The 26,225-nt window shown below is 36.7% G+C and overlaps 1 protein-coding gene across 2 annotated transcripts; it reads left to right on the plus strand.

Moving 5' to 3' along the window:
- The first annotated feature begins 34 nt into the window (after nucleotides 1-34).
- Nucleotides 35-25,964, plus strand: YIPF4 (Yip1 domain family member 4). Of its 2 annotated transcripts, none has more exons than XM_054509678.2 (6): nucleotides 35-326; nucleotides 12,463-12,616; nucleotides 13,870-14,041; nucleotides 16,767-16,844; nucleotides 21,513-21,626; nucleotides 21,978-23,357. In XM_054509678.2, the coding sequence occupies exons 1-6, from the start codon at nucleotides 248-250 to the stop codon at nucleotides 22,146-22,148; spliced, it is 768 nt and encodes a 255-aa protein (XP_054365653.1). In that variant the 5' UTR covers nucleotides 35-247; the 3' UTR covers nucleotides 22,149-23,357. The 2 variants fall into 2 exon arrangements, with proteins under 2 accessions (XP_054365653.1, XP_045740324.1); XM_045884368.3 differs by lacking the exon at nucleotides 21,978-23,357 and adding an exon at nucleotides 24,853-25,964 and having other exon boundaries at nucleotides 43-326.
- Nucleotides 25,965-26,225: the final 261 nt, after the last annotated feature.

The following is a 26,225-nucleotide window of genomic DNA, read 5'->3' on the forward strand; positions in this document are numbered from 1 at the left end:
AGAGCACATTACAAAGAGCCAATCCAAGGGCCGCTGTCACTGTTATGGTGCTGTCAGGGCGCCGGCGTCGTGGTGCTTGGGCGGTCGCCACCTAAAGGACTTCGGCGGGGCAGTCTCGGGGGCAGCTCGTCTCCGGCCTCGCTCCCAGCCTGCTCCTCCCGGCTCGCGGGCCTCACCGGAAGGCGCGCGTGCGGGCCGGTGCCGCGGCCGCCTTGGGGCCTAGGCCCAGCCGCAGAGGGGCCGCGAGATGCAGCCGCCGGGCCCGCCCCCGGCGTATTCCCCTACGAACGGGGACTTCACCTTTGTCTCTTCGGCAGACGCGGAAGGTGAGGCTGAGCCCCGGGAGGGCCCGTGCCGCCGGGGGACGCGGGGTCCGACGCGGCGGGCTCTTTCTCCGCTGAGGCGGTTGCGGCCGGGTGGGGACCGGCGGGAAGCTGACTGGGGACCGGAGCCCTCTGCGCCTGCCCGGCCTTCCGAGAGGGCCTGAGTGGCCGGCGGAGGGCTGTGGGGGGCGTCCCAAATTACTCGTTTGGCTCCCGGCTCGCCCCGCACCTCAAGTGGGCCCACGAAACAGTAAGATTTTACTTCTGCAGGGACTTGTTGTTACTCAAAAAAGGGGTGGTTAGATTGGCCAGGGTAGGTGTCAGAGAATGAAAACAAGGTAAGGGAGCTGTGTTCCTCTTTTATTTATCGATAACTATGCTGGAATTAGATTGGGTACTGCGAACACACACTTTCCTCCGGGAGTCCGTGGGGTTTTTTGTTTTGTTTTGTTTTTATGGTCTCTGATTCTTGAGGACGTCCCAGTTTTCCTCCTGTCTTACAGTGTTTGACCTCAATATTCAGAGAAGTGGGCCCAAGTATGTTTGAAACTTCTTGTAATACAGATGGATTGTTCCCAAAGGCTTGTACTTATTTCCTCGTCCTGTTGTGAGGGAGCAGTTTTGCCGGAGAGAGTTTTCTTTTTCTCTGTCACAGGAAAGTTTGTTTTCCTCCTTGTCTCTGTTCCTCACCAGACACTTTGTAACCCGAATCTTTCTCTGCTAGTCAGTTTCAAATTTTACTTTCATTAGACTATGTACACCGGATTTACTCCCCGAAAATAAAAAAAATAAATTATGCCGGGGGCTCCTGGGTGGCTCAGTCGTTAAATGTCTGCCTTCGGCTCAGGTCATGGTCCCGGGGTCCTGGGATCGAGCCCCGCATGGGCTCCCTGCTCAGGGGGAAGCCGGCTTCTCCCTTTCCCACTCCCCCTGCTTGTGTTCCTGCTCTCACTAGCTCTCTCTCTCTGTCAAATAAATAAATAAAATCTTCTTAAAAAATAAATTATGCCTAAAGCTGTAGAAATTTCAGTCTAGAGAAGAACAACCTAGCGTTTGCCCAGAAATCTGGTTTTAGAGTGCATCAGTTAGTATAGCTTGTTTTCCTTTGTTTTGTTTTCCTTGTTTTGATTTCTGAGTGGCATTGTTTAAAAAAACCAATATTGCACTGTATGTTAACTACCTAAAATTTAAATTTAAAATAAGATAAGGGGCGCCTGGGTGGCTCAGTCGTTAAGCGTCTGCCTTCGGCTCAGGTCATGATCCCAGGGTCCTGGGATCGAGTCCCACATCGGGCTCCCTCCTCGGGGGGGAAGCCTGCTTCTCCCTCTCCCCCTCCCCCTGCTTGTGTTCCTGCTCTCGCTATCTCTGTCTCTGTCAAATAAATAAATAAAATCTTTAAAAAATAAAATAAAATAAAATAAAATAAGATAAAAAAATAGTACAGTTTTGGTTATAATTTAAAACGGAAAATAAAATTTTTATTTATCATAGAGAACATAGCGGATACTTTTATTTTACTTCTTTTTTCTAAACTTTTTAAGAAGATTTCATTTATTTGAGAGAGAGCGAGCATGCACAAGCAGGGGGAGAGGGAGAAGCAGACTTCCCACTGAGCAGGGAGCCCAGTGAGGGGCTGGATCCCAGGACCCTGGGATCATGACCTGGGCCAAAGGCAGGCACTTAGCCCACTGAACCATTCAGGCTCCCCTGATATGTTTATTTTAAACTTAATATGAATATTTGGTGAACTATAGCAACCCAAAGTATTTCAATTTGTTTAATCTAAACTTGGTAGCATAGTGTTTTGGGAGGAATATAAACTTTAATTTACCAGACTTTTAAAAAAATTGTCTTATCATTGTTCAAACGCAGGTATCTATGTGTATATGTTTCTTATCCACCACGTCAGTCCCCTCCCAAATAACCTTTCTTAAGTACACCTAAGAAACCTAACAGAATGGTACAACAAGCTAACCCATTGATTCCGTATACTAAACCAAGAAACCTGGAATAAGTAAACCTAACCCAACAGACATAAGGTTTATTCAAACTTCTCCATTTAGCTTCTAAATGCACAAGCAAGGGAAGCTTCTAATACAGACTCCCTGTATATCCGAAGAGGTATAGACAAAGATAGATTATATGTATAACAATACCCTCAAGTGTATGACATTGTACTTTTTAAATTTACAGAGTATTTTAAGTAAACGGCTTGTTTGGTCTTTATAAGAATTCTGCTGAGCGGGGCCCTGGGAGGCTCAGTCATGGGATCGAGCCCCGCATCGGGCTCCCTGCTCAGCGGGAAGCCTGCTTCTCCGTCTCCCACTCCCCCTGCCTGTGTTCCTGCTCCCGCTGTCTCTCTCTCTGTCAAATAAATAAAATCTTTTTAAAATAATAATAAAAAAAAAGAATTCTGCTGAGCATCATTTTTCTTGTATTTTATAATGAAAATGAGGCTTCGAGAAGTTCATTAACCTCCACGTGAAGGATCTGAATTAAGAGCTAATCAGAATTATTGCCATGAAATTGTGATGATTCTTATATTTTTGCAGATTGAATAGTGTATCTGAAGTACAGTGTTAAGAGTCCTGGGTTTGCATCCTGGCTTTGCCAGTTACCATCTATGTGATATTGCCCAAATTACTTAGCCTCTCATCTTCAGTTTTCTCATATACGAAATGGGAATGAATACACAAGTGCTTAAATATCTTGCAAATGCAGAGTACTTAGTACTTCTTCCGGCAGAGTTAAGAGCTTGGTACAGGTTAGCATGCTGCTGCTCTCAGTTTTCACTGTTAACTGGCTCCACGCTTAGGTTTTATGGTTCTCTACCATGAGAATTTGACTGTGCAACTCTGAGTCTTTTCTCTGATTCCTAAGCATGTCATGTAAATTCTTTCCTCTCCCTTTTGCGGTTTTACCCTAACCATGAGTGTTTTCAGTGTATATTTTCCTTCTAGATTCTGTCCAGGTCTCACTTAATGATACCTATCTGTACTGTTTGTACATACACATCCTTTGTTCTAAAATGTGCCTTGGTGTCTTGTCTCCACACCTATGTATATCCTGGTCCTCATGCTTAGAATGCCTTTCTCCTCCTCACCTGGAGTTGAGACTTAAGACTGAACTGGAATGCTCCTTCCTTGGTGAAACCTTGCTTAACTGTCCCTTAGGAACAGAATTTCCTGATCTTTTCTATACCCCAGCACTTACACAGAACCCAGTATATAAACATCACAAAATAATTGTTGAAGGAATAAATGATTTCTGCTTTTATTTCTTATGACATTGATATTTGGGACTATAAAACAGCACATGGGTATAACTAAAAAATTAACTGGTTGTAGAGCCAGCAGACTTCAGTTAAAGTCCTGAGTCTTATAGTAGCTATGTGATATCAGGCAGGTTACACAGCTTCTATAATCTTCTGTTTTGTCACCTATAAAATGGAAAGCAGGGGCGCCTGACTGCCTTAGTTCATAGAGCATGCAACTCTTGATCTTGGGGTTGTGAGTTTGAGTTCCATGTTGGGTATAGAGATTACTTATTTAAAAAAGAATGTTAAAAGTGGGGTGCCTGGGTGGCTCAGCTGGTTGTGTCTGACTTTTGATTTTGGTCCGGATCGTGATCTCAGGGTCTTGGGATTGTTGGGCTGTGTGCTTGCGCATGCTGTCATGCTTGCTGTCTCTCTAAAATAAATAAATAAATCTTAAAAAATTTTTAAAATGAAAAAAAAATTTTTTAGAGATTTTCTTTATTTGACAGAGCACAAGCAAGGGAAGCAGCAGAGGGAGAGGGAAAAGCAGGGGGCTCAGCAGGGAGCCCGATGTGGGGCTTAATCCCAGTACCCTAAGATCATGACCTGAGGCGAAGGCAGACGCTCAATGAGCTGAGCCACCCAGGTGCCCCAAAAATGAAAAAAAATTTTTTTAAATGAAAAGTGCACATAATATTATGAGGTATTTAAGATAATGTGTATAGGGGCACCTGGGTGGCTGGCTCAATCTGTTAAGCATCTGCCTTTGGCTCAGGTCATGTGGAAGGAACCCCACATTGGGCTCCCCTGCTCAGCGGGAAGCCTGCTTCTCCCTCTCTCACTCCCCCTGTTTGTGTTTCCTCTCTGGCTGTCTCTCTGTCAAATGAATAAATAAAATCTTAAAAAAAAAAAGATAATTTATATAAAATCAAGTTCCATAAGTACAAGTTAAAAGAACATGAGCTATGTGTGACTAAGCCAATAAATGAATAAATAAATGAATAGTAAAATCCAGGCTGAATATTCAAGTCGATAGTGTAAAACTATATCCGAAAGCAGAAATGAAATGCATGTATGTAAATGCAAGAATGTAATGACATATATATGTAAAGTGTAGTATAGAAGTCTTCAAGGATCCTTTGACTTTATTTTGTATCAGATAAGTAAGTAATTCTTTGCCTGGTTTATGTCCTGGGCACTTAGTAATAGAGAATCTGCCTTAATCATAATTTGCATTTTAACAAGATCCCGCTGTGATTCATATGCATATTAAAGCTTGAGAAGCACTGATTTAGAATGTTATATAAATGATTAGAAGAGGAGGAAATTTTTTCTAGCTGTAAGATCAGGGACGGTTTAGTGGAGCTATTTTGCCAAACTTTGAAGGATAGATAATGTTTTATATATAGGATGGACTAAGTACCTCCATGTACAAGGGTCTGCATATGAAGAAGCCGCTGACCCCAAGAAATGGTCTAATAAGAGAGATACATTTCATTGTACATAATAAATGGTATAAAAAGTATGGTTCAAAGGAGGAAGTGATTAACTGCAGGAAGGATGAAGGAGGTCTTTAGGAACAGACGAGATATATTTTGAAGGATAAGTAGGAGTTTTCCAGTTGAAAAGGGGGAAGAACATTCACTTAAGAACTGTGCAAGTACAATACTGGTGGAGGCTGTCCCTTGGTTGTACAATCACCACCACTGTCTAACCCTAGAACATTTCATCACTCCAAAAAAAGCAACCCTATACCTATTTTTAGTAATTCTTCATTGCCTCCCAGCCACTGGCAAGCACTAATTTTCTTTCTGTCTCTATAGGTTTGCCTGTTCTGGACATTTCATATACGTGGGGTAATATGTGACTTTTTGTGTCCGGTGTCTTTTTCTCAGCATAATGTTTTCAAGTTTCATCCGTGATGCAGCTTGAATTATTAACTATTCCTTTTTCTGTTTGGATATACATTACTATCAATTAGATTTTAAACTCCTTAAAGTATCTCACTTCTTTATATCACTCTCAGGGCATCAAAGAAATAACTAAATATTAACTGATAGATTAATTGATCAATATTGAAAAAAGGAAGGTACTAAAGTAAAAATGACTTAATGTTTGTGATATAGTTCCTCTTTCCTAGGGCCAGAAACTTGTCTATAGTCTCTCTCTCACTTTCTAATATTTAGTTGGTCATCAAATTATTTCATACCACCTCCAGAATATATATATATATATATATATATATATAAAATGAATCTATTCTTCCTTCTCTACTGACATTGCCTTGAGTCTATACCATTTCTCATCTATACTGTAGCCACCTGACCATACTCCCTGTTCAGATCTCTCCCCTCTTAAATCAGTCTTCCATCGTGCAGCTAAGATTGTTTCCAAAATACAAATCTAATTTTGTATATTTGCTTTATTAAAAGCCTTTAATGTCACTTATTGATTTAAGCTATATGGAGCTATTTGCCCTTCCATTCATTCATTAATTCAACCAGTACACATTTGTTGGTTTTGCCTGCTATGGGCCAGGCACTGTTATAAGTATTGGGGAGATATGTTCAAAACAAAACTACAACAAAAACACTTAGTTCTTTCCATCATAGAACTTACAGACATTAACCAAATAATCACACAAATATCTTACTATAAATAGTGATAAATGCTCTGAAGGAAAAGTCCAGGGGACTATGAAAGGAATCTAATCTAGTCTGGGAGATCAAGGAGAATTTCCTTAAGCAAGTACATATGAGAACTGAAGAATGGATGGCATTTAATTATCTGAAGTTGGAGAAAACAGCCTGGTATTCATAACAGGTAAAAGGGATCCTAGTTTCATTTGAAGAACTTGAGAGGCCTAGTGTGGCTAGAGCACAGATGGGAGGATGGTGCAGAAAATTGTTCTGGAGAAGTAGGTGGGGTGCATAGAGATTGTTGGACCTGAGCTGAAAAAGCCGTGGAAGGCCACTGAAGGATTTTAAACAGGAGAGTGAAGGAATTGCATTTTAGAAAGATTCTTCTAGCTAAAATTCAGAGAATGGATTGGAAGGAGACAAGAATGATTAGGGAGAAAGCAGTCTTATAGTCATGCAGGCACGAGATACAGTTTGCTCTAGCTTGTGCTGGGGGTAGAAATGGAGAAAAGTGGACAGGTTAAAAAATACTTAGAGGTGTAAGTGACAGAATTTAGTGGTGGATTGGATGGAGCAGGGAGCATGTGAATGAAGGAAATTGTCAAGGATAATCAAGCTTCCAGTTTATAATGCTGAATGAATAATGGTACCATTCACTGAAAGAAGAAACTGGAGGAAGACCTTAGTTATCAAGAATTCAGTTTTGGAATATTGAAATTTTAGGGTTTTTTTTTTTTTTTTTAAGATTTTATTTATTTATTTGACAGAGCAGGAGAGCACAAGCAGTGGGAGTGGCAGAGGGAAAGGGAGAAGCAGGCCCCCCTGCTGAGCAGGGAGCCTGATGTAGGGCTCGATCCCAGGACCCTGGGATCATGACCCAAGCCGAAGGCAGTCGCTTAACTGACTGAGCCACCCAGGTGCCCGAATTTTAGGTGCCTTTGACATAGTTAAAAGGAAATGTTAAGCTGACAATTGATTATATAAGTCTATAGAAGTGGACTGGGCTCAACATACTGCTTTTTGAGCTCAGCCTTCTTCAGTCTTCTTCCCTGTTCTGGTGTGAAGTTTGGGTCCCCTCCGAAATTGATTATGTTGAAATCCTAATGCCCAGTGTGATGGTGTTAGGAGGTGGGGAGCTTTGGGGAGGTACTTAGGTTATAAGGGTGGAGCCCTCATAAACGGGAATAATGTTCTTGTAAAAAAGACTCTTCAGAGTTTCCTATCCGCTACTCCTGTGTTAGGGTACAAGGAAAAATCTGTAAGCCAGAAGAGGGCTCTTCCTGACCCTGCTGGCACCCTGATCTTAGACTTCTAGCCTCTAGAACTGTGAGAAATGAATTTCTATTGTTATAAGGCACCCTGTCCATGGTCTTTTGTTATAGCAGCCTGAACAGACTAAGACACTTCTATATAGAAATGATAGTATCGGGCGCCTGGGTGGCTCAGTTGGTTGGGCGACTGCCTTCGGCTCAGGTCATGATCCTGGAGTCCCGGGATCGAGTCCCGCATCGGGCTCCCTGTTCAGCAGGGAGTCTGCTTCTCCCTCTGATCCTCCCCCCTCTCATGCTCTCTCTATCTCATTCTCTCTCTCAAATAAATAAATAAAATCTTTAAAAAAAAGAAAGAAATGATAGTATCTACAACTCATAGTACATTATTGTAATCAGTAAGTTGTAGACATAATAATCCAATAATTATTATCAGTGCTCTTTTGAATAAGTGATAATTTTCTGTTAAGGTGGCCAAACATTTAGCCTACTCTTGGTCTGAATTTCTCCCTCCCCAGAAAGGACATTATCTCTAATACAGGTTAGTAGTGTAGACAAAGGAATTGTTAGGTTGTTGTTTTTTTATAAAAATTTCCTACTTGATTTTTAAAAAAATTATATCCATGTAGGGGCACCTGTGTGGCTCAGTCAATTAAGTATCCAACTCTTGATCTCAGCTCAGGTCTTGATCTCAGGGTTGTGAGTTCAAGCCCTGTGCTGGACTCTGCACTGGGCATAGAGCCTACTTTAAAAAAATATGTATGTCCATGTAGATATTATCACAAATACCTTCTATACAATAGGCTAATGAAGTATGATATGTGGTGTATAATGGGTGCAAGAGTAGCTTTTCTTCCCTGTTTGAAAGTTGAAAATGACTTTTTAGGCAGCCTCTTGGGGAGAGGAAAGGTAGTTAAGCAAGGTTTACCATTTTAAAAAATTAAACTATTTTCATAAATTTTAAATCCATAAGGCATTATGTAAATCTATAAAAGTGATAAAATTGCACAGAATTGTATACACATACACACACAAATAAGTGCATGTAAAACTGGTAAAATCTCAATAAGGTCTGCAAACTCTATCAATGTTAGTGTCCTGGTTTTGGTGGTTATGTAACATGGTACCATTGGAGGAAGCTGGGTGAAGGGTACATGTAACCTTTCTGTACTATTTTTGCAACTTCCTGTGAATCTATAATTATTTCAAAATAAAAAGTTCAGTTAAAAGATTCATAAGACAAACAAGAAATTTCTGTTAAATAACATTTATGCCAAGATGAGATTTAATTTTTCCAAAGATAGGCTCAAGACATTTAATTGACTTTTTTTAAGTTTATTTTTTTTCGAGTCTTTTCTACATCCAGCGTGGGGCTAGAACTCATGATCCTGAGATCAGGAGTCACATGTTCTCCAACTGAGCCAGCTGGGCACCCTGATTTAATTGATTTTAATTGATATATACAATATAAAAATTTACTGACAATATTGAATAGTAAAGGTACTAAAACAATAAATCAAAATAGAACGAATAAAAATATAACCTAAGACACAATTTTATATGAGGCTTTAAAATTTTTTCTTATGGGGTGAATAATAAAAATTATTATTCATGGGTGGCTCAGTCGGTTAAGTGTCTGCCTTCGGCTTGGGTCATGATCCCAGGGTTTTGGGTCTGCTTCTCCTTCTCCCTCTGCCTCTCCCTCTCCCCCTCCCCCTGCTCATGTTCTCACTCTCTCTCTCTCAAATAAATAAAATCTTTAAAAAAATTTTTTTCTTACGGTATAACATCAAACTCCAATGTAAGCCTAGCAATTATAAGATCATTATTTACTTCCATTGGCTTCTTGATCTCTTTACATTGTCCTATGCAAACATTAAAATGTTTTTATCTCTAAAATGGAACAATAGAATTTATCCTTTCAGTGTGAGACATGTGCTTGTTTTGTTTTGCTGCACAAATACTCAATTCTGTTTTAGATTAAGTACACATGGATTTCATTTTCACATGAAATGAGAATTTTTATCCTTGCCCTTGTTGCTCATTAAATAAGAAAAAGCTTCTTCACATATATAAGAAGTTAGCAAGTATCAACAAAATGTTGTTTATTGCAGGACACTTCTTTCTCAGAAAACTAGAACTAGGAGCAGATCAGTAAATCTTATCCTGAGTATAGTGTCCTATAGCACTGACCGAGTTCTTCCTCATCTTTCCAAGTGAGGTTCTCAGGCTGAGAGGATTCACAGAAAAGATCCCTCATCTAGTAATACATTTGAGTTTAAGGGAAGAGAAAATTACTATTAAATCTTATCCTGCAGTTTTTCCAGGTGGCCTTCAGTAAAACTTGAAACTTACTGATATTCTTCCTTACTCTGAGGCAAACAAGTGGAAACATTTTTAAGATTTCCTTTTGCAGTAGATCTTTTCAAAGATTATTTTCTTTTAAATCCACTTATAGGGACGCCTGGGTAGTTCAGTTGGTTAAGTGTCGCCTTCAGCTCAGGTCCTGATCCAGCATCCTGGAATCAAGCTCTGCATCGGGTCCCTGCTCAGCAGCAAGTCCTGCTTCTCCCTCTCCCTCTGCCTGCCACTCCCCCTGCTTGTGCTCTCTCCCTGTAAAATAAATAAAATAAAAATCTAAAAAAAAAATCCACTTATATTGTGGCACCTGGGTGGCTCAGTTGGTTAGGTGTCTGCCTTCAGCTCAGGTCATGATCTCAGGGTCTTGGGATCAAGCCTCACATTGGGCTCTCTGCTCAACAGCAAGTCGGCTTCTCCCTCTGCCTCTGTGATACCTCTCGCTTTCGTTCTCTCAAATAAATAAAATCTTTTTAAAAAACCAAATATATATTAAAAAAATAAGTCCACTTATATTTATTATCTTTACATTGTTTTTACTTAGCAAATGACAAGAATATAAATAGGGGCGCCTAGGTGGCTAAGTCGTTAAGCATCTGCCACCGAGGCGCCCCTGAAACATATAATTCTTTATCACAGCATTCTTGGCACTATAATTTATATATCCTTTTTTGTTTAGATTAAGGACTGTTAAGTGCAGTCCTTTCTAGAGACCAGGAAACAGTTAAGGTCCTTTCCTGCCTCATAATTCTAAAGCCTTTACTGTTATTGCCATGCTAATGACTTCCTGATCTAAATCTTCCTCTTGTCAGATCAAGAAAAGCACTCTTTGTACCTATTGGAAATGGAATTTGTTACATTTCACCTCCTTTATTTATTTTTCAACTTAGATTAAAACAAGCAGAAAGTCATTTCAGAGAATAGTCCCAAGATTCTATGATAGCTATTTTTAAACTAAATAGGGAAGGACAGCGAATTCAAAAGTACTTGCATTTTATTTCTAGGTGAGTCAACTCCCTTATAAAAACTTTTTAGGACCATATACTGTTAAACCTGGAAAGAATTTTGAATAGGAAACTGAAGACAGAAGACATTAATGATTTGCAGTATTAGTAGCTAAACTAGGACTTATCCTCAGAATGCAAACTTTTTTTTTAAAGACTTTATTTATTTGACAGACACAGCAAGAGAAGGAACATAAACGGGGAGAGGGAGAAGCAGGCTTCCCGCAGAGCAGGGAGTCTGATGTGGGGCTCCGTCCCAGGACCCCGGGATCACGACCCGAGCTGAGGGCAGATGCTTAACCAACTGAGCCACCCAAGCGTCCCAGAATACAAACTTTATTACAATTAATTGCAAGAGTTGTCACAACCAGAATACGATGTGACTCATAATTGAGCCACTCATTAATTGAAGTTTAAGCCAAAATTTTAATAGCAATTCTCAAAAACTAACCTAGAATTTAGAGTAATGTGCAAATTAAGTTCTTCTTTATATTGTGTATGATCTCCAGGGAAGGAGAGTCTGTGTTAAAGAGTGTTCTGGTTTGTCCTTGCCAAGATTATTTTCTAAATTACCACTCCAGTCATGTGGCTTCTAGTTAACAGCAGTGATGGTTGTTTAATAGTGCATATTGTCTGGTCCTACAGATTTTTTTTTTCTTAATTCCTGTATGACCTCAGTTCTTTACTATTCCCATTTTTTTTCAACCAGAAAATGTGGCATTTGTACTATTTTTTTATTATTATGTTATGTTAATCACCCCTATTACATCATCAGTTTTTGATGTAGTGTTCCATGATTCATTGTTTGCGTGTAACACCCAGTGCTCCATGCAGAACGTGCCCTCTTTAATACCTATCTGTAACCTTTGAGGCACTGTTGAGACTGTGAATGGAATTTATTTTGTAATGTGGATAACTGAATCTCTTTACTTCTTTTTAGAGCTGCCCTAAAAACAAAACAAAACAAAAACCGCAGAACACCTTTATTTTTGTCCAAACTAAAGGTGAATGATGTAATTATATAAAGAGCTGAAATAGCAGGGAACTCTTACTAGTCAAATTTATCCAGAACCAAGCATTAGTATACAAAGCACTTAGCATAGATATTTGGTGATTTAAATGAAAGAATGTGTAAATAAATACATGAAAATGTAGGGGAAAATCATCTGCAGTTTTTCTTTAGCAAATTCTATCTAATGGCTTATATATATACACGTATAATGCCTTTAGAAAGAATTTGTACAGTCACTTTGTTCTGAAGCACATAGTGTACGTAATAATGAAGGGAATCCAAAGTGATATCATGTAATATATTTTATATCTATCTTCCATATAAAGTTGCTTTTGTAAGTCTAGATTGTTTTACCAGTTTAGCTAATTATCTGAAATCTTTTCAATGTCTTCATTTCCCTCATCTTTCATTTTCTTGTTGTAAAATAAAAGATGTCTTTTAGATGTTTATCAGCTATAAAATATGAGGATTATGTGCAATAGCAGATATTCATAGTTAGAGATCTTCAAATGATAATTATTTTACTTGAATATTATGCTCATGTTGGTTAAGATCCACACATTTTTATCTTGATTTATAGTTTTGTCCTCTCTTCTCCTAAGATCTCAGTGGTTCAATAGCATCCCCAGATGTCAAATTAAACCTTGGTGGAGATTTTATTAAAGAATCTACAGCTACTACATTTCTGAGACAAAGAGGATATGGCTGGCTTTTGGAAGTTGAAGATGATGATCCTGAAGATAACAAGCCACTCTTGTATGTAAAAATAGTAATATATATTTTTAGTTTTTTAGAACTAGTCTATGAGATGATTATATTCTTTCATGTTATTTAAAGACAAGTATGGCAGATCTTAACCTTTTTGGTTAAACTTCTAGGTATTTTTCAATTTTATTAGTAATTAGAAAAATTAAAATAATGAGAGAATATTTTTAGCCTTCTGAATGGCAAAAATTGAAAGAATCATAATTCTGTTTACCTCTCTCACTTGCGCTTGCTCAAACACACACACATACACACGCACACGCACACACGTTCCAGACTGTTAGGGCTTACTTGGGCCTATAACTATCTCAAGTAAACATTCAATCTAAGTGAAAAAGCAGAGTGCTTGTTGTAGAAATTAAGTTTAAGGCAAATTAAAACTTCAAAAAAGATTAGCACTCCAAAATCTCTCCCATATAGAAATTCTAGAGCTACTGCTGGCGGGACTATAGGGAGTCTTTCATTTTCTTCATAGTACTTGAAATTTTTTGAGTGATTATCATTTGGGAAAAAAAAGTAAAGAATTTAACAACTTGGGAAAGAACCTATAGCTCTGTAAAATCAAGACATTATCAGGTTAATCTCTGTGGTAATTATTGGTAGATTAAGGGCTAAAATGTTCCTTAATATACCATATTTCATCAAATTTAAAACTGAATTATAAGATGCAGTTATTTTATGTTTACCAATAAGGAGGAAACAGTATGTAAGGCAGCATAAAGCTAAGACATCAAAGGGCTGTCTCCTTCGTGTAAGGATAAATGAGAAATAACCCACCATACAAAAAGAGACGGCAAGGATGTTTGCTTATCTCAATTTGCCAGTGGGTGGGGTGTTGGAAGAAAAATTGGAGAATGGAAACCCCATACCAGTTTTCCTATAGGATTGCAGTCTGAATTATCGGTATGCTCAAGAAGGGCTCAAGCAGAGGACTTTATTTAAAGTTGTCCCAAAGTAGTAGTGCCTCCAGGAGACTGGAAAATGGAAAGGCAGATATTGGAAGCAGTTGGCTTCACTTCAGGCTGACAAGATAAGACACCAACAGTTGTGACAAGCATCCTGATTTTAGAGAGGTTAAAATGTTGAAAATACCATGGAATCAGTGAAATACTGTACTTCAAATGCAATGCTTTGTTGACCAGTGGAGATGGCACGGTCATATTTAAACTTTTCTTAAATTTTATTGCAGCTGTTTCAGTATTCAGAAATGTACGCTTTTTAAGAATTTTTATTTTATATTATAGGGAGGAATTGGATATCGATCTAAAGGATATTTACTACAAAATCCGGTGTGTTTTGATGCCAATGCCATCACTTGGTTTTAATAGACAAGTGGTGAGGGACAATCCTGACTTTTGGGGTCCTCTGGCTATTGTTCTTTTCTTTTCCATGATATCATTATATGGACAGTTTAGGGTAAGTATATGTTACTTTATACAAATTTGAAATATTTTAAGAGTTTTAAAATTAAAAATAGCCAAACATTAACTGTAATGCTACATATGTTTAAGAAATGCTTTACTTTTACCTATTATTTCTAACTTGTTCATCTCTAGAACTTTTTTTTTTTTGAAGATTTTATTTATTTATTTGACAGAGACAGACACACAGAGAGAGGGAACACAAGCAGGGGGAGTGGGAGAGGGAGAAGCAGGCTTCCCGTGGAGCAGGGAGCCCGATGAGGGGCTCGATCCCAGGATCCTGGGATCATGACCTGAGCCAAAGGCAGTCACTTAATGACTGAGCCACCCAGGTGCCCCTGGAACTCTTTTTAATTAAATAAGTGGGGAGTACTTTAATGCTTTCCAAACTTTTACATCATCATTCACATAGAAAGTATTTATAACGGTATTGCAACTGGAGTAAACAGAGTAAACAGGGACTACTCTAAGCTGAGTGGAAGTGACCAGTGACTAGAAGTGACCAAAAGGGCTGCCCTTGCCCTTTATGATTTCCCTAAAGGGATGAAGAGTTTGAAACACAATACTCATAACATGTTCTTACCTTTTAATTCATTTTTAAAATAAATATTTTAGGGGCTCCTCGCTGGCTCGGTCAGTGGAGCACGTGACTCTTGGTCACGGCATTGTGAGTTTGAGCCCCACGTTGGGCCTAGAGCTTACTTTTAAAAATAATAGTAAATAAATATTTTAATAAATAATGACAAGGATTCCATCAGAATTTGTTTTTATGTAATACTTTGTTCTTCTCTCAGGGGCTTTATTATCAAAACACAACATACACACATTACTCCTTAATCCCTAGTTTAGGGAAGTAAAAAATAACTATCACTGAATGATTTGGAAATGAATTCATTTCTTGTTGCTTCTGTAACAAATTTCCACAAGTTTTGTGACTTAAAACAGTGAAAATTTATTCTTTTACAGTTATGAAAGTCAGAAACTCAAAATGAGCTTGAAGGAGCTAAGATCAAAATGTCAGCAGGGCTGGTTCCTCTGTAGGCTCCAGCACAGATTTTATTGATCACCTCTACCCACTTCTAGAGGCTGTCAGCATTCCTTGGTTTCTGGCGGCATTACTACAACCTCTGTTAACCATGGTCACATTACCTTCTCTACTGTAGTCAAAACTCCCTCTGCTTCCTTTTTTTAAGGACAGTTGTGATTACATTTAGTGCTCATTTGGATAATCCAGAATAAACTCCCAATAGCAAGATCCTTAAGGTAATATAACAGTAGTCTTATTAATATTTACCTGAGATCAGTAGTTTATATCAGGTATTCTCTTGTAAATATGAGATGACTTGAAGTAAAATGGGGATTCTGGTCTACTACTCACCACTAATCCTTCATCTAGAGCATCTCTAATTTTATCTATTTTGCATAATCTTTGATTTGAACAAAGGGTTGTAAGGCTAAAAACAGATTACTACCTCCATAGAACGTCGCTCAGTTTGGTTTTACTTGATGTTTTCTATGACTAGATTGGGGTCATGAATTTTTGGCAATGATACTATTTTGTGTCCACCTCAGTATACCATCAAGGAGTATGTGATATTGATATATCTTTTACTGGTGCTGAGGTGGTATCTTCCCAATTCCTCCACTATGAAGTTGCTATTTTTCCCTTTTTAATTAATAAATAAATATGGAGATACTTTATGCAGACATTGTGTTTGTCATCAAACTTTAGCTCACTATTGGTGGATCTCGAGTTCAATAGTTATTACTATAATGTTTACTGAATGGCGGTTTTCTGTTTTCCTTATTCCTTCCACATGTATTGATTGGTATTCTCTATGGAACAGCTATCCATTCTTTGCCATTGCTTAATTATTTTTTTATTTATTTATGTCAGTATGGAATCATGAATATTTATTTTACTTTCTGGATTATAACCCAGTGCTGTCATCATTTATTTTCTTGCTGAGATTATTCCAGCTTTAGCCACTGGGAACTCCGTCAGGTTAGCTTCTGTGTCCTTTTGACATCTTCCCATTAGTTTTTTGAGCATTTCCTTTCCTTCTAACTCCAGTGTTCTGGGCTCATCTTTTATCTTCCCTGCCCCAACCCTGGAATCAATTATTTATCAAAAGAATCCTAGTTCCTTTTATCAGCGAATGATGTTTAGAAACTAGGATCTGGGCAATAAGTATGCTTATTTTGCTATTGGGGCTTTATCATTTCTAGACCCTCCAAGCAGACAAAACTTGGAAACAGAGGCATATATCATTATCACACTAAGTCTTAGGAGTTAAAATTGTCTGAAACATATCCCATATTCTATCACTTAGATACATATGTAATTAATGTAAATTTTAAAGACCTCGGAAGAAGACCTATACCTTCTTTCAGGGATGAATTTTCCTTTCATGATGTTGTAAACCAGGGGTTTGGAAGTAAATACTTTGTTCTTTTTTTACAGTAATATTTGATCATAGATCTTGAAATACTGAGATTTCCTTAGGCAATTGATCATTGCTAAATTTTCATTTTGGATGTAAAATTGTATTAATACATTGCATTCTTACTAGGTTTTGGAAAGATACTGGGAACTCAAACTATAACCTGCAATTGGATATACCAAACTATCTTATATTAGCAGAGAATTGACTTCAGGGAAATTATCAGCTTATTTGGTACAAAGATATTAACTGCATGAATTTTTTTTTTCCCTTAAGGTGGTCTCATGGATTATAACCATTTGGATATTTGGTTCCCTAACAATTTTCTTACTGGCCAGAGTTCTTGGTGGAGAAGTAAGTAGTTGATTGTGAAAATAGCCTTTGTTTCTTATCATAAACTTTATTTTTGGTATTGTAGATATTATCAATAGCTATATTCATCATAACTGTTTCTTGTCCCAGAATTGGTTTTAAGTTATACTACTTCCCGTAAGTGATAACATACTAGTATTGTGCATACTCAATAAACATTACAAGGAAGGAAGAAGAAAGAAAAGATCCCATACCACTCATAAGTAATTTAAAGCTTTTTAGGGAAGCATATAATTTATTTTCTAGTATAGCAGTTCTCAAACTTTTGATCTTAGGTCCCCAAGGAGATTTCTTTGTGTGGGTTTTATTTATCAATACTTAATCATATTTGAAATTAAAATAAAAATTTTAAATATATATTTATTCATTTAAAGATAAAACCAAATATATTTTAACATAAGTAATACTTTTTTTTTTTTAAGATTTATTTATTTATTTGAGAGAGAGAGTGTGATGGGGAGGGGCAGAGGGAGAGGGAAATCTAGAATCTTAAGCAGGCTCTGCACTCAGTGCAGAGATCAAGCCAATACGAGCTTGATCTGACAACCTGAGCCAAAACCAAGAGTCGGACACTTAACTGACTGTGCTACCAGGTGCCCTGTAAATAATACATTTTAAAGAAAACAACTTTTTCAAAACAAAGTGGTGAGAGTGGCATTGTTTTACATTTTTGCAAGTAGCTTTAATGTCTGGCTTAGTGGAAGCTGGTTTCTAATACCTGCTTTCTGCATTCAGTCTGTTATGATACATTGTTTTGGTTAAAGTATATGAAAAAAAGGAGGCATTAAGCCTATGTAATTGGAAAAGGAACAGTTTTTTTTTTTTAAGATTTTATTTATTTATTTGAGAGAGAGAGAGCGCACGCACACAAGCAGGGGGAGGAGTAGAGGAAGAAGCAGACTCCCCGCTGAGCCCATCTGGTCTCAGTTCCAGCACCCTGTGATCATGACCTGAGCCAAAAGTAAACGCTTAATTGACTGAGCCACCCAGGTGCCCAGGAGGAAGAGTATTTTAATAGTTTTTTAAGACGATTGTGGATATTCTTCTCTGAAACTACACTTACATTCAACAAGTAATAGTTTCTTAAAGGTTTGTTGTAGTAAGGAATCTCAAACAATATTAATGAACTTTTCACACTCTGTTTCATTAAAATTTACTTTGGGTGGATCTTTTTACCCATGCATGGTCATTTGGAAAACACTAGTTCATTGAGTTTTGTGTAAATCTTTCAAATGTTGACACGTACAGTATCAGAAAATCTCATTCATTAATATCACCACCCATCTTTAAGTAGATCAGACTAAAGTTTATTTATTTACTTTTTTTAAAGATTTTATTTTAAAATCTTCAAAAAAAGAACATGCTTACAGATACCCAACTCTGAATAACCATAGTTTGTCTTTCATTTGTTCTTTCAAGTAAAAATGGTGTTCCATGGTAAACACATCTAATTAAACTCTTCACTCAAACAGTTTTATAAGTGCTTTTCCTTGGGATAACCATTGAACCAGAGTACAACAGAAATGCTTTCTATAGGAATGCCTGAGTGGCTCAGTCAGTTGAGCATCTGCCTTTGGCTCAGGTCATGATCCCGGGGTCCTGGAATCGAGTCCCGTGTCAGGCTCCTTGCTGAGGAGCTTCTCCCTCTGCCTACCGCTCCCCCTGCTTGTGCTCTCTCTCTGACAAATAAATAAAATCGTAAAAAAAAAAGAAATGTTTTCTATGTACTTCACATTTGTTGTACAGAATATTGAAAAGACATACTCAAAAGTTGAGATTTAATAAAGTTAATCATTTTAACTGTTTCATTAAGGACATTCTTAAGTGAAACTAGCTTTTTTTCTTCTTTTTCTGTGATTGTATAGTAGTGAAGAGTACAGAAACTACTAGTATAGGGCGCCTGGGTGGCTCAGTTGGTTAAGCGACTGCCTTCGGCTCAGGTCATGATCCTGGAGTCCCTGGATCAAGTCCCGCATCGGGCTTCCTGCTCGGCAGGGAGTCTGCTTCGTCCTCTGACCCTATTCCCTCTCAGGTGTTCTCTCTCTCTCATTCTCTCTCTCTCAAATAAATAAATAAAATCTTTAAAAAAAAAAAAAAAGAAACTACTAGTATAGTTTGTGCTACCTTGAAAAGTAAAGTAGTACATTTTACCCACTGTTGATTTTCCCTGTTAGTACCAATATGAACCCAATGAGAAAAGGCAAATAATGTTTTATTATTTTTATAGAAAATAGTTTTGACCTTCCACTCTTCTGGAAGAGTCTCTGGGACGCTCGGTGGCCATGAACCACACCTTCAGAACTGCTGCCCCATTAAAAAAGACTTTGTGAATTACTGTAAATTGTGAATTACTCTAAACCTAGGAATTCTAGTGTTTTGTGTTTTTTTTTTCCCTAGTGGTTTATTCTGTGAAGAGAGTAGAACAGAGGGTTGCCAGGCAGAGTTACCTTGTGGGTGCTGACTCTGTGAACATTGATTGCTAAATGCAGAGACTTTGAGCCCTTTTCTCATATTTGGTAGAAAGATCTGCCAAGTCTGTTACTTAGCTCTCGTTCATCTGCTTTCCAGCTTCCAAAATTATGTGTTGCTGTCCCATCTTCTGTTCTTCTGTTTAAGCCTCTTTTTTAAAAGAAAATTATGTCATTTATTAATATAATAAAACACATAATTTTATTTTGTGATATAGAATATATAATTATACACCAGGAAAAATGCAAAGAATGATATGAAAATACCATCATTCATAAAGTGTCACAACTGAAAATTACTATAAAAGATGAGGAAATAGCTTTCATCAAACTATTTTCTCCAAAGCAATGCAGTTACCTTATACAGAGTAACACTTTGATTCTTATAAATGGCTTTTCTTTCATTATACTCATTCTTTTTATTTCATGTGTCTGATTTATTAGAGTTTAGGATCAGACTTTTGTTCCTGGTCCTTTTGATGGTGTTATTTTTTTTCCATTTTATTCATGATTTCATACATACTTTGGGGCTTACATTATCATGAATAGTCTAAGGTATATGAGCAATGAGAATGAACGCGATCTGCATTATCTATATTCTGAGAGTAGAGTGCTCAGGGGTTTCATCCATAGCCCAGTGAGCCTTTAGTTATTACTTCTTGTGGTGAGTGCTGAGGTGTGCCTTCAGGTTTATACATTTTTAATGTATCAGTTAGGAACCAGTTCTCCTTTATACAGTGACCAACCTATATGGCCTCTATGAATTTTTCTGTTACTTTGTTTCTCCCAGGTATATACAATGTTTTCAAATCCCATGATTATTTTATGGTTTTGTTTCCATTGTTTATGCCTCTTTAAAAAAAAAAAGTTTTTGGGGTGCCTGACTGGCGCAGTTTCTTGAGCGTCCAACTCTGGATTTCGCTCCAATTGAGACCAAGCCCCACATCAGGCTCCCTGCTCAGCATGGACCCCCCACCCCCGCAAACAAACAAATAAACAAATAAATAAATAAAGAGGGTTTTTCCCCCCTTCCCTTTTAGTATAGTTTCAGGAGGGAATGATATTAGATAATGTGTTCAGTCCATCATCCTAACCTAAAAACTGTTGAATAAATTTAGAATAACATTTATCTATGAAACTTTTTCACTCTGCATATATCTGCATATAAAAATTTAAAATAATTCTAATGGAGACTTAAAATTACATTTGTTCACATATTGTTATATCTTTGACACAACCCTGTGTAATATTTATACGAAAATAGGTATCGCTAAATGTCTTGGTAATTTAGGACTGTTGAGATAAGAGTTAAGAGACTTAGATCTTAGGGGCGCCTGGGTGGCTCAGTCAGTTAAGCGTCTGACTTTGGCTCAGGTCTTGATCTCAGGATCCTGGCAGGCTCCACACTCAGCAGGGAGTCTGCTTCTCCTTCTCCCCCTCCCTCTGTCCTTCTCCCCCCAACACCCTCCACCCGCCTCCCCCTAATCGCGCATGTGCACATGCTCTCTCCCTTTCTTTCTCAAATAAATAAAATCTTTAAAAAAAAGGAGAGAGATCTAGATCTTAATTTGAACTCTTCCTCCTACCAGTTTTGCTTTCCTGAACAAAGCCTCTCTAAAATTCAGTTTCTTCATAATGGAAGGCAGTAATACCTACTTCATAGGATTGTTGCTGCATTTGATCTGTCTTGATCTGTCACAGGGCTTGGCACACGGTAGTCACTAAATATTTTTTCCTTCAGTCTCTCCTGCCTGCCCTCCCTTCCCTTTTAGTCTGCATTTGTCACACATAGCTTCTTTAGACCTTGTATTTTTTGTTTGAATAAGATGGTTGTGGTCCCTTTAAATAATCCTTCTACAACTTTAAGGGAAGTAGTAAGAGAATATACTGTAGGTATAGTGAAGGTAACTGAATATATAGGTCTCAAAAGGGAGAGAGGGCTGGAAATGTAGATTTTGGGTATCATCAGAAAGTTGATGATAATTGAAACTATGGTGGGCTGATGAGACTGTCCAGGAACAAAGCAGATAACATGATAATTTGAAATATAAAGCATAGGATACTTGATGATTTCTTCTTGTCATATTTATGTAAGTACAACCAAGAATATGTGATGTTCAGTAGTGATTAAAATAATTATCTTGATTTCTGTGATATTTATTTAAAACTTTAAAATTCACAGGTTGCATATGGCCAAGTTCTTGGAGTTATAGGATATTCACTACTTCCTCTCATTGTAATAGCCCCTATACTTTTGGTGGTTGGATCATTTGAAGTGGTATCTACACTTATAAAAGTAAGTAGTGTATATTATAAAAAGTAATTAACGGTTTTCCAGGAACAAAAGTATACTAGTTATCTGCCTAAGAAGATTGTAATCTGTAACAATCAAACATTTTTAAGGGTTTTGGAATAGTGATCTCACTCACTGATTTTACCAATTGTATATCTTTTATTTTCCCATTTTGATCGCCAAAAATTATAATGTATGTATAGGGGTGAGTAAAGAACAAAGAGCAAATAAGGCTACAGGATACTACACTCAGATAATTTTTTTAGTGATGAATTTTTCTTCTCTGTGTTTATAATACAACTTCATGTGACTTAGATTTTGTGGAAGATATTTATTTAAAATTTTACCGGACAGGGCACCTGGGTGGCTCAGTTGGTTAAGCGACTGCCTTTGGCTCAGGTCATGATCCTGGAGTCCCTGGATCGAGTCCCGCATCGGGCTCCCTGCTCGGCAGGGGGTCTGCTTCTCCCTCTGACCCTCCCCCCTCTCATGTGCTCTCTCTCATTCTCTCTGTCTCTCAAATAAATAAATAAAATCTTAAAAAAAAAAAAAATTTTACCAGACATTAATAACTTTACTCCTATTTGAATAATAACTACCTTATCAAATATGATAGACATGATTGTAATAAGTTGGCTTTTCTGTATTGTAGAGATCAGGATTTCTTTATGCTGTGTTAAATTTAATACATTAACATATAGATCCATATTAAATATTTAATGATAATATTAAGTATTAATAAGTAGTAAAATAACTTAAATTTTGGTATTTATTAGTTTTGAACTCTCAGAAATAAATGACTGCTTTAGCGTATGTATGTATATTATACAATGAATGTAATTTTTTTCTTTATGAAAAATTATAGAACTTCTTAAGGCTACCACTTTCAAAACTGCCATTATGTAGCCTTCACATTAAAGTATTTGTTTTTAAGTAGAGCCACTTAATTTTTTATGACATACGGTTTTATTTAAAGTTGATTACTAATTCAAATATAAAAGAAATGATTCCTTTTAGAATTGAGTAACTACAGGCTAATACTGACATATAAGCACTGGGTATTAAAAAGTGTGGATTTTGGAACCATTCAGTTCTAAATTCAAATTCTGGTTCTTCCACTTACCTACTGCCTCCCTTGGGGGATATCTTCTCTTACCCTCCTCTGCAAACTGGGAATCTTGACAACTAATTTTTAGGGTCTGTTATCTAGATGGTAAAGGATATATGCTTGATACAGAGTAGGCACTCAAGCGGTAGCTGTTGTCATTACAAATGTTATGAAAGAATATTTTGAGAACATCTTTGTATGTTAGAATTGCATGAACATTTTAGAGACCAAGTAGAATATCATTCTTTTCTCTCCATTCTAATCTTAATTTTTTTTTTTTTTTGATTGGCATTATTAGCACTTAGCTTACAAGTCTTGCAGTGCAGAAGCTAGCCCCATTGCTGGCATTTAATTATCTAGCTTTAGTGAACATACCATTTTACTGAATCATTCGGGATCCTTCCTGTTTGTGTGTTGTTTTAACTTGGATTAAAGTCTGTTTGAATACTTCTGAGACTACTCCCCAAATTGACAAAACTGTGTGTCCTCTGGTCACTTAATAATTGAGTTCAGCTAAAAGTTGGTCTTTAATATTCTTTATGCAACTTATGAACGTATTATTACAAAGTGGCAAAGTCTTTTATATCGTTAAAAATTTAGGATATGATTGTTTTAAACTTCAGATTTTTCTTTGCCAAAATTTTTTCCTAGTTGTTTAATCTTCTTTTTATAGTGAGCTATTGTATGTTTGTTTCAGTCCAAGATTTTTTGAGAAATATGTTGCAAAACTCTTGTCATTTAAATCTAGCATTAGAATACAGATTAATCTACCAGCACTATTTTTTAACATTAAATCTCTATAACTCTTACTAATCTTTAACCATTTATTTATAACAAAAAATGTTTGACATACAAAGGCAATTTGATCATCATCTTACATATTTCCCTATACTTTCCTGAAAGTTTAAAATATTTTATAGTTTTTTTGTTTTAATTTAAAAAACACAATAGAAAATTGGACCATCTCAAATACATTTTCAGTCTGCCAATATTTATTTTTGACCTCTCTACCAGTGGTTCTCAAGGGCAGTTTTGCCTCCCAAGGACATTTGGCCATGTCTGGAGACATTTTTGGGTGTCACAAATGAGTTAGGAGTGGAATCTTACTAGTGGAATGTGGTGGGTAGAGGCCAGGGATACTGCCACAAATCCTACAATGCACAGGACAGCTTCCAAGAGCAATTATCCAGCCCCAAAATGTCAATAGGGCGAGGCTGAGAAATCCTGCCCTGTACCATGTCTTTTTCTATCATAGTTTCCCTGATTTCTACCCTTGAAGTTCTTCCTTTCATTTTAGTCTATAAAATGCCTTAGTGACTACTTTAATAAGTACTATATAAATTTCTGGTGGAAATAATTTAAGATTAGGTATGTGTATAATCAGAAAACCATGGTACATTTTATTTAAACTCTTGACCAAAATGTTATTTTTTTCTTCCTTTTTATTTAACCCTATACTTTTACCTGTTCCTGGGAAAATGCTGTTATACTTAATAAACATTGTGTAAAATTTTCACTTAGTCTGTTTTCCTACTTCTTAGAAGAAGAAACAGGAAAAGGTTAACTTTGTAATAATCAGTTCATTTTTCTTTCAGCAACCAAATTTCTTGAAGCAGTTGGCCAAAAGCTGCCTTATCTTAAATCACCAGGGACACTGTTAAAAAGACTGATATTAAGACCCTTCCCTTAGTGATTTTGATTCAGCAGAGCTAGAGTGAATCCCAAGATTCTTTTTTTTTTTTTTAAGATTTTATTTTTAAGTGATCTCCACACCCAATGTGGGGCTCGAACTCACAACCCCGAGATCAAGAGTCTCATGCTCCACCAAGTGAGCCAGCCAGGCACCCCTTAGGATGCTCTTTTTAATAGGCACCCCAAGTGATTCCTATGATGAAACAAGTTTGATAACAAAAGATTTCATTTGCATAAGACAAGGAACATAGCAAGGACAAACATTCTTAATAATTTTAAACATTCTCAGTAAGTTTTACTATTTATCACAGTTGGTTGTCAGGGTTGTTTTAAGAAAATACCGTAAATGTGACTTTACTCTCTGATACCCAAAATGTTAATTGAATTGCTAATATACTGCCTTTTGTCTTTTTTGTTTGTTTTTTAAAGCTGTTTGGTGTGTTTTGGGCTGCCTACAGTGCTGCTTCATTGTTAGTGGGTGAAGAATTCAAGACCAAAAAGCCTCTCCTGATTTATCCAATCTTTTTACTATACATTTATTTTTTGTCCTTATATACTGGGGTGTGATCTAAGTCATATATGAGTAGAAAAAGACAATGTTACATTTGTGTGTAGTCTGGGAATTCTTGCTGAGGTGATTGCAGAAAACCTGTTGCTGATAAAATTTTACATGCTCTACATGTAAAGGCAGGTTTGAGGTCTTTTTAAAACCATATTTTTGGTATTTAATTAAGCATTTGCAGTTATCTGGATTTTTTTTTTTTTTTTTTTTTTGGTCAGAATTCCAAATTCTGTTTGATTCTTCATATTCCAGTGAATAAAGTATAAAAGCATTGTGTTTTTAAGATTGTGTCAATATTCACCTAAAAACTTGTGCCAAAAGCATCTGGAACGGTAATTATATTTCATTCAAAGGGTAAATATGGCAGCATCCTGATAATCTAAAAGTGCAATTTTTTTTCTTTAAAAGGTTTTCTCCTGCATCACAGATCCTGTAGATATATATTTATATTTATACATATATATTTATGAAATAATTCTTATTATTCACAAAATATATTTCTGAATAGCCTAAAAGTTAAGATATTTTAAATCTCATGCTTAACCATTCTTTAATTTGGCCATTAATTTTTTTATTTATCAATTCAAATTTGTTTTTTAAATTGTGTATAATTTAAAAAGTCTCATACATGCTTCAGTATGTCCTTATTAAGAAGTCCAACTAAAACTAATTTTAACAGTTGCTGATGTAGGTTTGCTTGGGTGTGCTCTGAAAAACCTTTTTTGAATGCCTAAATATCTGATTTCAGTTTCTGTTTATCTTTCTGACCAAAGGAACAGAGGTATAGTGGATATGGCATTATTATCATTGTTAATATGTAGAAAAAATAGTAATATTTATAGCATCAGTAAATATTTTTAAGTGGTACTCCTAAGTCATAAAAGCCGAAAAGAGACCTTTAAAATCTTGTGGTCCTGAACAATGTTAAACGAAGTAGAAAAAAATAAAATGCTTCCCAGCTGTGTGTTTTGTTTTATAACACCTTGTCCTGTATTACTAACAAGTATCAGGTACTCTTTAACAAATGTACATTATTTGCTAAGCCCTAAGAAATTTTAACTAGTAAAATTTTTGTTGCAAATTATTTCATAGACTCTAGGTGTACTTTAGTTAATATTACTTTGTAAAGTAGATAAAATATTTTATTTATGTCCATAAAATAGCAAATGCCTGATAACTATTAGCAAATTATTATATTATCCTTTCTGGTCTCAGCTGGAAGAGTTAACTGCTGTCCTCA

This window comes from Mirounga angustirostris, unplaced genomic scaffold, assembly GCF_029215605.1.
Source record: "Mirounga angustirostris isolate CCGP_5_RB_7025 unplaced genomic scaffold, mMirAng1.0.hap1 SCAF_10, whole genome shotgun sequence".
NCBI classification, from domain to species: domain Eukaryota; kingdom Metazoa; phylum Chordata; class Mammalia; order Carnivora; family Phocidae; genus Mirounga; species Mirounga angustirostris.

What these genes read in the sequence shown, in the direction of transcription:
- YIPF4 (XM_054509678.2), top strand. Translation starts at nt 248, where the DNA reads ATGCAGCCGCCGGGCCCGCCCCCGGCGTATTCCCCTACGAACGGGGAC. An exon ending in CTCTTCGGCAGACGCGGAAG is followed by an intron (nt 327 to 12,462) that starts GTGAGGCTGAGC and finishes TCTTCTCCTAAG; the next exon opens with ATCTCAGTGGTTCAATAGCA. An exon ending in CATTATATGGACAGTTTAGG is followed by an intron (nt 14,042 to 16,766) that starts GTAAGTATATGT and finishes TTTTCCCTTAAG; the next exon opens with GTGGTCTCATGGATTATAAC.